This window comes from Lithobates pipiens, unplaced genomic scaffold (assembly GCF_037356315.1).
Source record: "Lithobates pipiens isolate NorthernLeopardFrog02 unplaced genomic scaffold, aLitPip1_a1.2 Scaffold_8, whole genome shotgun sequence".
NCBI classification, from domain to species: domain Eukaryota; kingdom Metazoa; phylum Chordata; class Amphibia; order Anura; family Ranidae; genus Lithobates; species Lithobates pipiens.
Genome location: NW_027507903.1, coordinates 175,793,521 through 175,806,752, shown reverse-complemented (window position 1 = coordinate 175,806,752; position 13,232 = coordinate 175,793,521). Strand labels below are relative to the sequence as shown.

General features: G+C 39.2%; 1 protein-coding gene across 2 annotated transcripts in view; it reads right to left on the bottom strand.

Annotated features, from left to right (window-relative positions):
* Nucleotides 1–13,232, bottom strand: part of PIK3CG (phosphatidylinositol-4,5-bisphosphate 3-kinase catalytic subunit gamma) — an 84,817-nt gene that overhangs the window by 14,582 nt on the left and 57,003 nt on the right. For both annotated transcript variants that reach the window (XM_077471656.1, XM_077471657.1), the window contains exons 8-10: nt 9,056–9,186; nt 5,306–5,417; nt 2,280–2,437 (exon numbers count right to left, since the gene is read on the bottom strand). In XM_077471656.1, coding sequence (XP_077327782.1) covers nt 2,280–2,437; nt 5,306–5,417; nt 9,056–9,186 — 401 coding nt within the window. The remainder of the gene's footprint in view (nt 1–2,279; nt 2,438–5,305; nt 5,418–9,055; nt 9,187–13,232) is intronic.

Here is a 13,232-nt window from a genome sequence, read left to right as displayed (position 1 = left end):
CCTTCCTCATTTCCTGTTCCTTTGCATGTTTGTCACACTTAAGTGTTTCGGAACATCAAACCAATTTAAACAATAGTCAAGGACAACACAAGTAAACACAAAATGCAATTTGTAAATGAAGGTGTTTATTATTAAAGGTGAAAAAAAATCCAAACCATCATGGCCCTGTGTGAAAAAGTGATTGCCCCCTAAACCTAATAACTGGTTGGGCCACCCTTAGCAGCAACAACTGCAACCAAGCGTTTGCGATAACGTGCAATGAGGCTTTTACAGCGTCCTGGAGGAATTTTGCCCACTCATCTTTGCAGAATTGTCCTAATTCAGTTACATTAGAAGGTTTTCGAGCATGAACTGCCTTTTTAAGGTCATACCACAACATCTCAATAGGATTCAGGTCAGGACTTTGGCTAGGCCACTCCAAAGTCTTCATTTTGTTTTTCTTCAGCCATTCGGTGGTGGACTTGCTGGTGTGTTTAGGATCATTGTCCTGCTGCAGAACCCAAGTTCGTTTCAGCTTGAGTACACGAACAGATGGTCGGACATTCTCCTTCAGGATCTCTTGGTAGACAGCAGAATTCATAGTTCCTTTTATCACGGCAAGTCTTCCAGGTCCTGAAGCAGCAAAACAGCCCCAGACCATCACACTACCACCACCATATTTTACTATTGGTATAATATTCTTTTTATGAAATGTAGTGTTCCTTCTACGCCAGATATACTTGGACACACACCTTCCAAAGAGTTCCACTTTTGTCTCATCGGTCCACAGAATGTTGTCCCAAAAGTCTTGGGGATCATCAAGATGTGTTGTGGAGAAATTGAGACGAGCTTTGATGTTCTTTTTGCTCAACAGTGGTTTTCTCCTTGGAACTCTGCCATGCAGGCCATTTTTGCCCAGTCTTTTCCTGATGGTGGAGGCATGAACGCTGACCTTAACTGAGGCAAGTGAGGCCTGCAGTTCCTTGGACGTTGTTGTGGGGTCTTTTGTGACCTCTTGGATGAGTCGTCGCTGCGCTCTTGGGGTAATTTTGGGCGGCCGGCCACTCCTGGGAAGGTTCACCACTGTTCCATGTCTTCGCCATTTGTGGATAATGGCTCTCACTGTGGTTCGCTGGATTCCCAAAGCTTTGGAAATGGCTTTATAACCCTTTCCAGACTGATAGATCTCAATTACTTTCTTTCTCAATTGTTCCTGAATTTCTTTGGGTCTCGGCATGATGTGTAGCTTTTAAGGATCTTCTGGTGGACCTTACTGTGTCAAGCAGCTCCTATTTAAGTGATGCCTTGATTGTGAACAGGTGTGGCAATAATCAGGCCTGGGTGTGGCTATAGAAATTGAACTCAGGTGTGGACAACCACAGTTATAGTATGTTTTAACAAGGGGGGCAATCACTTTTTCACACAGGGCCATGATGGTTTGGATTTTTTTTCACCTTTAATAATAAACACCTTCATTTACAAATTGCATTTTGTGTTTACTTGTGTTGTCTTTGACTATTGTTTAAATTGGTTTGATGTTCCGAAACACTTAAGTGTGACAAACATGCAAAGGAACAGGAAATGAGGAAGGGGGCAAACACTTTTCCACACCACTGTATATATATATATATATACACACACACACACCATAGTTTGTAGGCACCATAACTTTCATGCAAACCAATCAATGAACATTTATTAGGATTTTTTTAGCAAAATAGTTGCAGAATACAATTTGGTCAATATTTATAAAGAAATTGTATTTTTTACATTTGCTGTATTGGATATGTTTTATAGCAGAAAGTAAAAAGTATTCCCCCCCCCCCCAAATTTTTGGTATTTTTTTGTTTATGTCGCAAAAAATAAAAAACCCAGAGGTGATAAAATACCACCAAAAGAAAGCTATATTTGTGTGAAATAGATTATATAAATGTTTGGGTACAGAATTGCATGATTGCGCATTCGCCGAGTAAAGTAGCGAAGTCCTTGAGCTGTGTGAACCATTGAGAGCCAGTCAATCGGCATCCGATTCGCACTAGTGTGAACCCAGCCTTAAAGATCAAAGACAGGGTCCACCAATTTGAAACCCTGGAGGATGGGATACATTACTAGAGAAAAGACAAGCTTGTGCGTTTGTGGTAGCCCACATCTCAAAACTATAACAGAGTATTTTCTTAATTGACAACCCAGGAAAGAGTTTTCTGTTTAACAAGGTATACATTTAGAAACAAAGTTCATTGTAATTACATAAATATAACTTTACAGCATGACAGATGTTTATTAATTGCATTATATAATACCTGAAATTTATGAAAGTACAAGCTTGACTTCTTCCCTGAGGTGCCCATCACATGCAGAAAATCTGGAGTCAACACAAAAGGTACCCGTTCCTTGTTAATGCCTAGGAAGCTTTTATAGTTGCCAAGAATGTGTCCAAAGTCAATGTGAAATAGATTGCCTAAAATAAATTAAATTAATATTTATTTATGATTTTGAATTCCCCCTTTTACTGACAGTGAAGATTCACAGACCACTTCAGTATTACAGTACCTGCATCACTACTGGTATATAATGTTGGGTTTCAGAAAGTTGGTATTTGGGCATCAGAGAGAGTTTGAAATTGTTTGAACACTTGGTTGTGAGAGCAAACAATAGTGCCATCATGTAATGACCGAATTTCAAACAATAAATTGTTCAATGGACATACATGAATACATTTTTTGTTCATTTTGTTATATATGGGCAGTGCAAACAGCTCAATTTTTAACAGGCAAGAAACACATTAGGCCCCTTTCACATGAACGTTCCTTATGTCCCTTTTTTCATCCATCCGTGGACGGATTAAAAATGGACATACATGTATCTGTATGGGATAACGGACTTAGTGGAAGATAATTCGCTGACATCAAGTAACATGCGTTTTCCCCTAAGCTCCGTCTTTTATGATGGAAGAAAACCCTATTTTTTCATCCGTAAAAAAAAATGAAACGGCTTACATCCGATCCTCTGACATCCATTTTTAACCCCTCCCTCCCACTTCTTTAAACAAACTGTATATAGCTGGTTGCTAAGGAGAGGGCTAGGAAGCAGGCTGCCACGTCTTTAACAACTGATGAGTCATCAGTTGTTTCCCGTTGACAGCTGAATGTAAGAAAAAAAAATTTCAGCACATTTTTCAGGTCTAGTATGGATTTGGAGGGGATCCCCATGCCCCAAAATCCATACCAGACCCTTATCCGAGCGTGCAGCGCGGCAGGTCAGGAAAGGGAGGGGATGAGCGAGCCCCCCCCCCCCCCACACAATTTTTGACAATTCCTTTGAAAAATGGTTCTGTCTTCTCACCTTCTCTTCCTGCCTCAGTCTCTCCCAGGACCTTTTCTCCTGCTGCCATCTTCTTCCTCACCACTGGTTACCTGCTAAAAAAATAAAAAAGCTGCTGTTCTTCTGTTGCCGTCTTCCACCATTGTGTTGTCGTGCGCTGTCTGGCATCTGTTATAAATCCATGGGGCTTGGCTATCCCATGACATCATACAGAGAGCCCACCCTTGTGACATCACAGAGGGTGGGCTCTCAAAAGGACATCATCTGATGGCCACGCCCTATGGCTATATAACAGAGCCAGACAGCAGATGACAACACAACGGAGGAAGATGGCAACAGAAGAACAGCGGCTTTATTTTTTTAGCGGATAACCGGCGTCGAAGAAGAAAATGCGGTGGCAGAGAAGGCACTGGGAGTGACGGTGGCAGGAGAAGATGGTGGCAAGAGAGAAGGCATCGGGAGGGACAGCAAGAGAAGATGGTGGCGGGAAGAGACGATGGCAGAAGTTGGCACCAGGAGAAGACAGAGCTATTAATAAAGGAATTATGTATGGTAGTATGTATGGTAGTATGTACCCGATAGGGGGGGCTGGGATCTGGGGGATATCTTGTTAAAGGGGCTCCCAGATTTCGATAAGCTCCCCACCCGCAGACCCAGACCCCACCGGCCAGGGTTGTTGGGAAGAGGCCCTTTTCCCCATCATGGGGGCAAGGTGCTTTGGGGTGGGGGGGGCGAAGAGCCCCCCTGCCCAAAGCACCCACTCTCCCATACTGAGGGGATGTGGCCTGGTATGGTTCAGAAGTAGGGGGGGGCACACGCTTGTCCCCTCCCTTTCCTGACCTACCAGGCTGCAAGGCTCAGAGAAGGGCCTGGTAAGGACCTGGGGAGGACATCACAGTTTTTTTGCATTTTTTTTTTGTGTTTATTTTTTTCCAGACCACCTCCTTAGCAATCAGCTATATATAGTGTTTGAAGTTCAGTTCAGTCACTTTTTTTTTTTGAAAAGACGGATATCAGTGGATATTAAAACGGATGTAAAAATTGACATACGTATCTGTCTTTAGCCTTTCAATTTATCATTTGTTCAGCAGAAGATTTCCAACCTGCTCCTTTGATTGTTTTTTGCTCCGAAAAGTCAAAATCTATTTTCTATTTGTGCCCATTAACTGGACGAAAAACAAAAACAAATCAACAGTCCAAATTGCAGATTTTCAAAAAAAAATTGTCTAGTGTATGCGGACAATATGGGGGATGCATTGACCCCAATTAGTAACAAACTGACCATAAGTATGTAGGATCTAGACATTTTGCATTCTTACTAACGTTGCAGATAAAAACAGGAACACTACAAGGGTTGGCACAACTAATTAAAAGACCATTTGCAGTTTTTGTACAACTTGATTTCTGATGCTGTCAACTATTTTTTTACTGAGCATAGAAATGCACAGGGCATAGGTAAAGCAGGTCTAAACACAACCCATATTTCTGCTAATGAGGCAGAATACGGATAACTAATGCTGATCATGAAAACGCACCACTGCTTAAGTTTAGCCAGCCAAAAAACGAAGGCACTGTGATGGTCAAACAGGAATTTGGGGACTCTGGGACAACACAGAGACTAAAAAGCTAATGTGTACAGCACATGCCAATATTTTGTGAATGATGTGAGCATGGCCTTATTTGGAATAATAAATTGAGCACTGATGTTTAGGGAAAAGCTGCAAAAGAACATTCCCGGTTTAAGCCTAATCCGTGTTTATTTCCCATGTCACTGAGCCATTATGAGTCGTTAAATATTTTAGTGGAGATTAAATATTTAAAGCAATCCTGTGTTGAAAGACAAAAATAAGACCCGTTCAGTACATGTTCATTTACAAATACAAACCGTATTTATTGTTTACTTCAATTGACTGTGCTAATCTGCAGTTGTGAAAAACAAATCACCAAAAATACGATGGCAAAAGAAATCATGAAAGAAATGATAAAATAACCAAAAACATCTTACCTGTTTCAGTTACCATTATATTATCATTATGTCTGTCCCCAATTCCAAGTACATAAGTTGCAACGCAGTAACCAGCACAGGAGTACACAAATCTCTCCACCGCTGCATTCAGCTATAGAGTGGGAAAGGTCAACAACAATGTGATAAATATGTTATTTTACCATATACATTACATATACTGTACAAACACGCAACCCTTATTCTAAAGCGGAGATCCCCAAATTTTCTAACTAAAGGTCTGATTTACTGCCCATCGTGCCCAAGTGTCAGTGGGTGTAGATAATGTCTCAGGTTTGGCGGACAATGGGAGAAAAAAATGTATACAGCGCCTGGCCAGTAGGAGGTGCCCCATTGTTGGCATTAGTGGGAGGATCAATTCCCCATCATTGATGTTAGTGGGAGGAATATTTCCTCATCATTGGTATTAGTGTTAGGAACAGTGCCCCACTATTGTTATCAGTAGGAGATTCAGTGAGCATTTGGCCTATTGGGTACAGTTTGAAGACCATGGTTCTAAAGCCATAGCTTCAGCCAGAACTTTATTCTAACATTTTAGGGAAGGGTTGCAGCCTTTGTCAGACTACTTATGCTATGTCCCTATCACCACAAAGAATGAGAAAAACCTCTATGACAGGGATACAGACAGCGACAAAAATCTGACAGCATTATTATCTCTTTCTATGTTCAAGGTGCTTTTATTGATAAATGGGTTATATCTAGGAATCATTGTTCTGCCTACTTGGCTTCAAAGTACCCAGTCTTTGGATTAAATATATCTCTTTTTTATAAATACAATTTTGGAGACACATCCCTATTTTTATTGCAACCTCCTCTAACACTATACACCTATTCATATATGGAATGCCTACATTTATAGAAATACTCATCTTAGGGCAAATCACGTACCTTTTTCCTTTGCTCTCCTATTAACAGACCCACGCTCAGTTAAGTCATACTATACTATTCTATGCTATAAGGTAAAAAACCTTGTGTGTAACAGAATTGTCCCCCTTTTACTTACCTGAGCCAATTCCCTATCCAGTGCTGTGGCATATGCGTGGTGGTGCCATTCAATTTTAATGATGGCCCCACAAATCTTGCAAACACATGCGTGTTCACACACACTAAAACATGTGGCATAGTAGTAGCATGTGTTTTGGTGCAGTGGGTTTTTTTTTTTTTTAAATGGAGCAGGCATCTTTCTGTGTGTTTCGCATGCATCGGGCAGCCCATTGAATTTAACAAGCTGCTGTTAATATGCTGTATGGAAATGCGCAAAAAAGTGTGTGTGCTCAGTTGAGCTTCTGTAGTGTTAACAGAGCCAGAGAGAGAGAGAGAATAGAACAGACTTCCACTAAGTGGATGTCAGCCGTGTAAAGGAAAAAACTTCACTGAAGGTCAGTATATTGTCTAAACCATTTTTTTCTTTTCAAAATTTTCGGCTGTTTTTCCTTTGTATAGTAAAAAATATATAAAAATATTGATGATTAAACACTAACAAAATAAAACTCTGTCTATATAAAAAAATATATATAAAAATGTAATTGAGTAATTGTTAGTCAAAGTATTACAGCACTGAAAACTTTGAAATGGTCTGGACAGGAATCAGGTTTAACCTTTCCGGTCTTCAAGTGTTTAGGTAACGACAAAATTATTCCCACTAAACAGGCAGAAATATAACAACTGCTCTGGTACACAGGGGGTGTAGAGATGTGACAGCCTAATTGGTTAAAGGCCATTATCCTTCTAAACACTATCCAACATTAACAATAAAATTGCTGGAGTTAGGTTTTAAAGTTACCTTTTATTATTATTTTATTTTTCCTAGATTATTCTATATTTAACAACTCTAATGTGAGCAGAGCATAACCAAAAAATGCCCTTCAGACTTCTATGTAGTTAAGTGCTTTAAAATGTAACGTATATGTAATGTATAGTTTATCATAACATAGGGCCAAATACTTCTCATCCTCAATACTACCTGCTCCACACAGGCCATATATATTAAATGACTATACAGGTCTGAATAATTTTGGAAGCTGTTTTGTTCTTTAACCTCCCTGGCGGTATGATTATTTCAAATTTTTGGTGCTGAAAGCGGTACATATATTTTGCATGGAAATTTGGCGTTTTATATAGTAGGCCTGTAATTCTTAGGCATAACTCACTTAAATCTGTCCAAACCAGAGTCTAGAAGACATCCCGGGTATGATAAAGTTTGAAAAATGAATCATAAATTATAATATAATAAATAATTATAAATATTTATAACAAATAATAAAAAAAATTATTCAATAATGTAATCAAATCAAAAACACTGAAATTTGCTCAGTTGCATAATTGTAGCTGTCATTAGATTTAGTGTTTGATGACCAATTTCCCCACAAATCATTCTTACTCAATTCTGCAAGTGATTCTAATTTATTATCATTGTTTTCTAGCTGGTCTAAAACCACTTTTGACATAAAGGGACACTTTGGTTGCTATCGACAATCTCCAGATTCCAGCCAGAAAAAACAGAATTTATAATATAAAAGTGCATGCAGGGCACTGCACAGACCACTAGGGACAAAGGGAGTGTGTAATTTTTTTTATACAGTAATGTAATCTGTAAGATTACAGTGTACTGTATGTGTACTGTGTTTTTACTTTTTTGAATTTGGCGGCGTTCTCCGTCCCCGTGCGTCACAACGCTCGCAGGGAACGAGCCCGGGGGAACTCGGTACTGTGTAAATCGAGCGAGGAGACATCTCGTACACACAGCGGAGAGACATCGCAGGATCCAGGGGACAAGGTAAGTAACTTTCCCTGTATCCTGCGATGCAATCCTGAGTCTGGCTCGGGGTTACCGCTAATGGTGCTGAAATCCACCCCGAGCCAGACTCGGGAATACCGCCAGGGAGGTTAATAATGTATAATTAAAAGCCTGGGCTCAATGTTATTTTCTATGATAGAAAGTTGCATACATGGATGGCTGGCTCAGAGAAGATGTAAAACACTGCACAGCATGGCATACACATAATCATTTCACCTAAGTTTTGTGTAGGGTTTATAGTAAAGATTGGGGTAGCGTAGAGAAGTAGTTGGCCCTAAGTTAGTTAAGCTATTGCTATACTTTAATGACTTTAAAATGTGTGACTTTTGTACAAAAATAGAATGAAATGATTGCCACTTTAATTTTGCTTTGTTGTCCTGGTACATTAGAGGTGGTAAAATAAGCATATATATTGATTTTTCTTTCATATCTGTATTTGTATTCTTTTTTTTATGTAAAAAATGTTTACTTTGCATTTGCAATACCTCTCACTCTAACAGAAACTCTTAGCACAGTTCTTTTGACCATTGGCTCTAAACAGCAGACAGTTTCAGAAGACATCATTAGCAAATAATAGGACATTATTTTGAAAGCCTCACACAGGTCGAAATATGCAACAGCTGGAAAACCCAGTCCATGATGTTGGACAAAACATTCCTTCTTTTTTAACCCTTTAGCTTTTAAAACATTATGGAAGGGGAAGGGGGGCGTAATTTTCACAACATCAGAGAATATGGCTTGGATCTCCTAACAATCTCGAATTTAGCTCAAATCTCATGATTTCTAGCAAGCAGATTTTACTTCTAATAACTAAAAGTTCCTACTAGATACCAGTCTGAATAGGATGTGCCAGCCTTAACCAAGTAATTTATAACATATATAATGTACATATCTAAAGCAAAGTAAAATAGAATAAAACAGAAATGGCAACCTACCTTGTCTTCAATTGGACATTTCTCTTTTAACCACTGACTCAGAACCTCATCTTTAAATGCTCCTGTATTGCCCACTATGCTCTGCTGTATTTGGGCAATAGTTGTGGCATCCTTCACAATCTGAATCATCCCTTTGGAACGACAAGAAAAGAAAACTAAAATAACTTCCTACAGAAAACATTGTTATAGTATAATGCAACAAGAAAGGCACACTTATTGCAAATGTTGACAATATTATCCCTAGGTGTATTAAATATAAGCAGCTGATTTTTTTTATTGTATTTTAATAATAATAATATCAAAGTAAACAGAATGGACCAAGCAAAATTTCTGCAATCAAAATACTGGGTCCAGTGAGTGGACACTAAACAGCAGTGCAACATTAGATTGAAAACTGCTATAGATGTAACCTGTTATAAAAAACAATTCTTGAAGTACACCGCTTTGTTTGCAATGTAATGTTTCTTCAGCCATTAATCGCCACAGTAGGATATCTGTCAAGTCCAACTTTAACCACTTGACCACTGGGCACTTAAACCCCCTTAATAACCAGACCAATTTTCAGCTTTCGGTGCTCTCACATTTTGAATGACAATTACTCAGTCATGCAACACTGGACCTATATGAAATTTTTGTCCTTTTTTCACACATATAGAGCTTTCTTTTGGTGGTATTTAATCACCGCTGGATTTTTTATTTTTTGCTCTATAAAAGAAAAAAAGACAGAAAAATTCTGTAAAAAAATGAATCTTTCTTCGTTTGTTATAAAATTTTGCAAATTAGTAATTTTTCTTCATATATTTTGGCCAAAATTCACGGAAGTTCTCGGGTGCGCACCCCAGGGGACGCGCAAGAGCGGAATTCTGGGAGGATGTCATAGTACGCCCTCCCAGAGTTAAGCAACCGCCCTGTAGCCGTCATTCAGCTATGGGCCAGTTGCTAAGTGGTTAATGAGGGTTACAAGCTTACATGGGGTGAGAGGAGTCTTTGCAGCCCCTCCAACAGGGTACCAAGTACACAGCTAAATGGACATTATGGGGTTGATTTACTAAAGCAAAACAAGCTGTTCACATTGCAATGGAATTTCCCCTTTAACTGGATCTGTTGTTGAAATTTCACTTAGCAAAAAATACCCAATCACGTAGAAGGAAAATAAAAAAAATCTTTTATGGGTATATTATTATCATTTTTTTAAACATTTGCTAACTGGGCCATAGATGAATGACGGCTTCAGTGTGGTCGGCTAGTTCTGGGAGGGCGTCCAGGGACGTCGTAAATGGAAATGTCCATGCTCACTGGGTTCACCGGACCCAGCGCGCCATGGATAGCGGTAAAGGGCCAATGACAGTGGTCACTTGTCAACAAACTGGTATATGTCTCTTTTAGCTCTCCCCTCTCCTCGCACAGATTGGTACAGTGTGTGAGGAGAGGAGGTGGCCGGTGCAGAAGCGCTGATGGGCTGGATCTGCAGTGCTCACAGCACTGATCTGTGCAGATTTAGCTTCATCCATGCCTCATTTATGCCCATTCAGCCCCATATATGCTCATTCATGCCAATCAATGCCTCTCCATGCCTCATTTATTCCTAACCATGCCTCATTCATGTTCTTCCATGTCTAATTTTTTGCTCAGCCATGCCTCACTCATTGAAAATTGCAAAACTTTATAACAGAAAAGAAGAAAAATAATTTAATTTAATTTTTTTTTTTTGGTCTTTTTTCATTTATAGTGCAAGAAATAAAAAACCTAGTGGTGATTGAATACCTACAAAAGAAAGCTCTATTTGTTTGAAAAAAAAGACAAAAATTTCATATGGGTACAGTGTTGTATGACTGAGTAATTGTCATTCAAAATGTGTACTGAAAGCTGAAAATTGGTCTGATTAGGAAGGGGGTATAAGTGTCCAGTGGGCAAGTGGTTAAACATTAGCGCAGTTCAATATTTTTTATGTTTACATGAATATATAGTGCCTTGAAAAAGTATTTATACCCTTTGAAATTTTCCACATTGTCTCATGTTCCAACCAAGAATGTAAATTAATTTTATTGGGATTTTATGTGATAGACCAACACAAAGTGGCACATGATTGTCAAGTGGAAGGAAAATGATAAATTGTTTCCAAAATGTTTTACAACTAAATATGTGAAGTGTGGCGTGCATTTGTATTCAGCCCCCTGAGTCAATACTTTATAGAACCACCTTTCGTTGCAATTACAGCTGCAAGTCTTTTTGGGGTGTCTCTATTAGCTTTGCACATCTAGAGAGTGAATTCTTGTCCATTCTTCTTTGCAAAATAGCTAAATCTGTCAGATTGGATGGAGAGCATTTGTGAACAGCATCGTTCAAGTCTTGCCACAGATTCCCAATTGGATATAGGTCTGGACTTTGAATGGGCCATTCTAACACATGAATATGCTTTGATCTAAACCATTCCATTGTAGCTCTGGCTGTATGTTTAGGGTCGTCCTGCTGAAAGGTGAACCTCCACCCCCGTCTCAAGTCTTTTGCAGACTGTAACAGGTTTTCTTCTAAGATTGCCCTGTATTTGGCCCCATCCACCTGCAGCTCTGACCAGCTTCCCTGTCCTTGCTGAAGAAAAGCATCCCCACAACATAATGCTGCCACCACTATGTTTCACAGTGGGGATGGTGTGTTCAGGGTGATGTGCAGTGTTAACTTTCCGCCAAACATAGCCTTTTGCTTTTAGCCCACAAAGTTCAATTTTGGTCTCATCTGACCAGAGCACCTTCTTCCACATGTTTGCTGTGTCCCCAACATGGCTTCAAGCAAACTGCAAATGGGAATTCTTATGGCTTTCTTTCAACAATGGCTTTCTTTTTGCCACGCTTCCATAAAGGCCAGATTTGTGGAGTGCACAACTAATAGTTGTCCTGTGGACAGATTTTCCCACCTCAACTGTGGACCTCTGCAGCTCCTCCATTGTTACCATGGGTCCTTGGCTGCTTCACTGATAAATGCTCTCCTTGCCCGGCCTGTCAGTTTAGGTGGCTGGCCATGTCTTCGTAGGTTTGCAGCCATGCCATGCTCTTTACATTTTCCCATGATGGATTGAACAGTGCCCCTTGAGATGTTCAAAGCTTGGGATATTTTTTTTTATAACCTAACCCTGCTTTAAACTTCTCCACAACTTTCTCCTTGACCTGTCTGGTGTGTTCCTTGGCCTTCATGATGCTGTCTGTTCACTAAGGTTCTTTACCAAACCTCTGAGGGCTTCACAGAACAGCTGTATTTATACTGAGAATAAATTACACACAGGTAGAACTCTATTTACTAATTAAATTACTTCTGAAGTCAATTGGTTCCACTACATTTTAGTTATCAGAGTAAAGTGGTGTGAATACAAATGCACACCACATTTTTCAGATATTTATTTGTAAAAAACTTTGAAAACCATTTATCATTTTCATTCTACTTCACATTATGTGCCACTTTGTGTTGGTCTATCACATACAATCCCAATAAAATACATTTACGTTTTTGGTTATAACATGCCAAAATGTGGAAAATGTCAATGGGGTATGAATACTTTTTCAAGGCACTGTAGGTACAGGCAGTCCCCAAGTTACATACATCCAACTTCCAGACTCATACAGCTCATACCTACAATCGGAGGGAGAAACACTATGAGATATTTTTCATAGATACAAATGTGGATAAAAAGTGTTGCACTTATAAATAAATAACAAAATGAAACACAATACCCACTAGTGTAAAAAGTAAATTTTAAAGTTAAGATAAATGCCCCAAAGATGTCACGTTTGACAAAACATGTAGGTAGGAGCCTCATGCCGACATCATCACGCCACCAGAAAAGACCCGAAAGCGAGTCTGTTTGGACTTTGATTGTTTTTTAGTGTGCAGTACTCTGTTCTTTGGATGTAAGTGCATTTTTTTTTCTTAATTTATACATCTAGTATATGGGATTGTACATGATGCAATTTGCTGAATTGTGTATTTTTTGGTCACTTGCATTTATATAAAGAATTATTAATTGATCACTTATATTGTTTCATCCAGATAGCGCCCTTTATACACACTTTTTCATGAATTATTAGTACACCACTAATTTTAGGTGCAGCACTGGGATATTTAGTCATTGGCGCTGTAACCGTTAATTTTTCACAAACATACAAAGCATACAAAAAATAAACCAGAG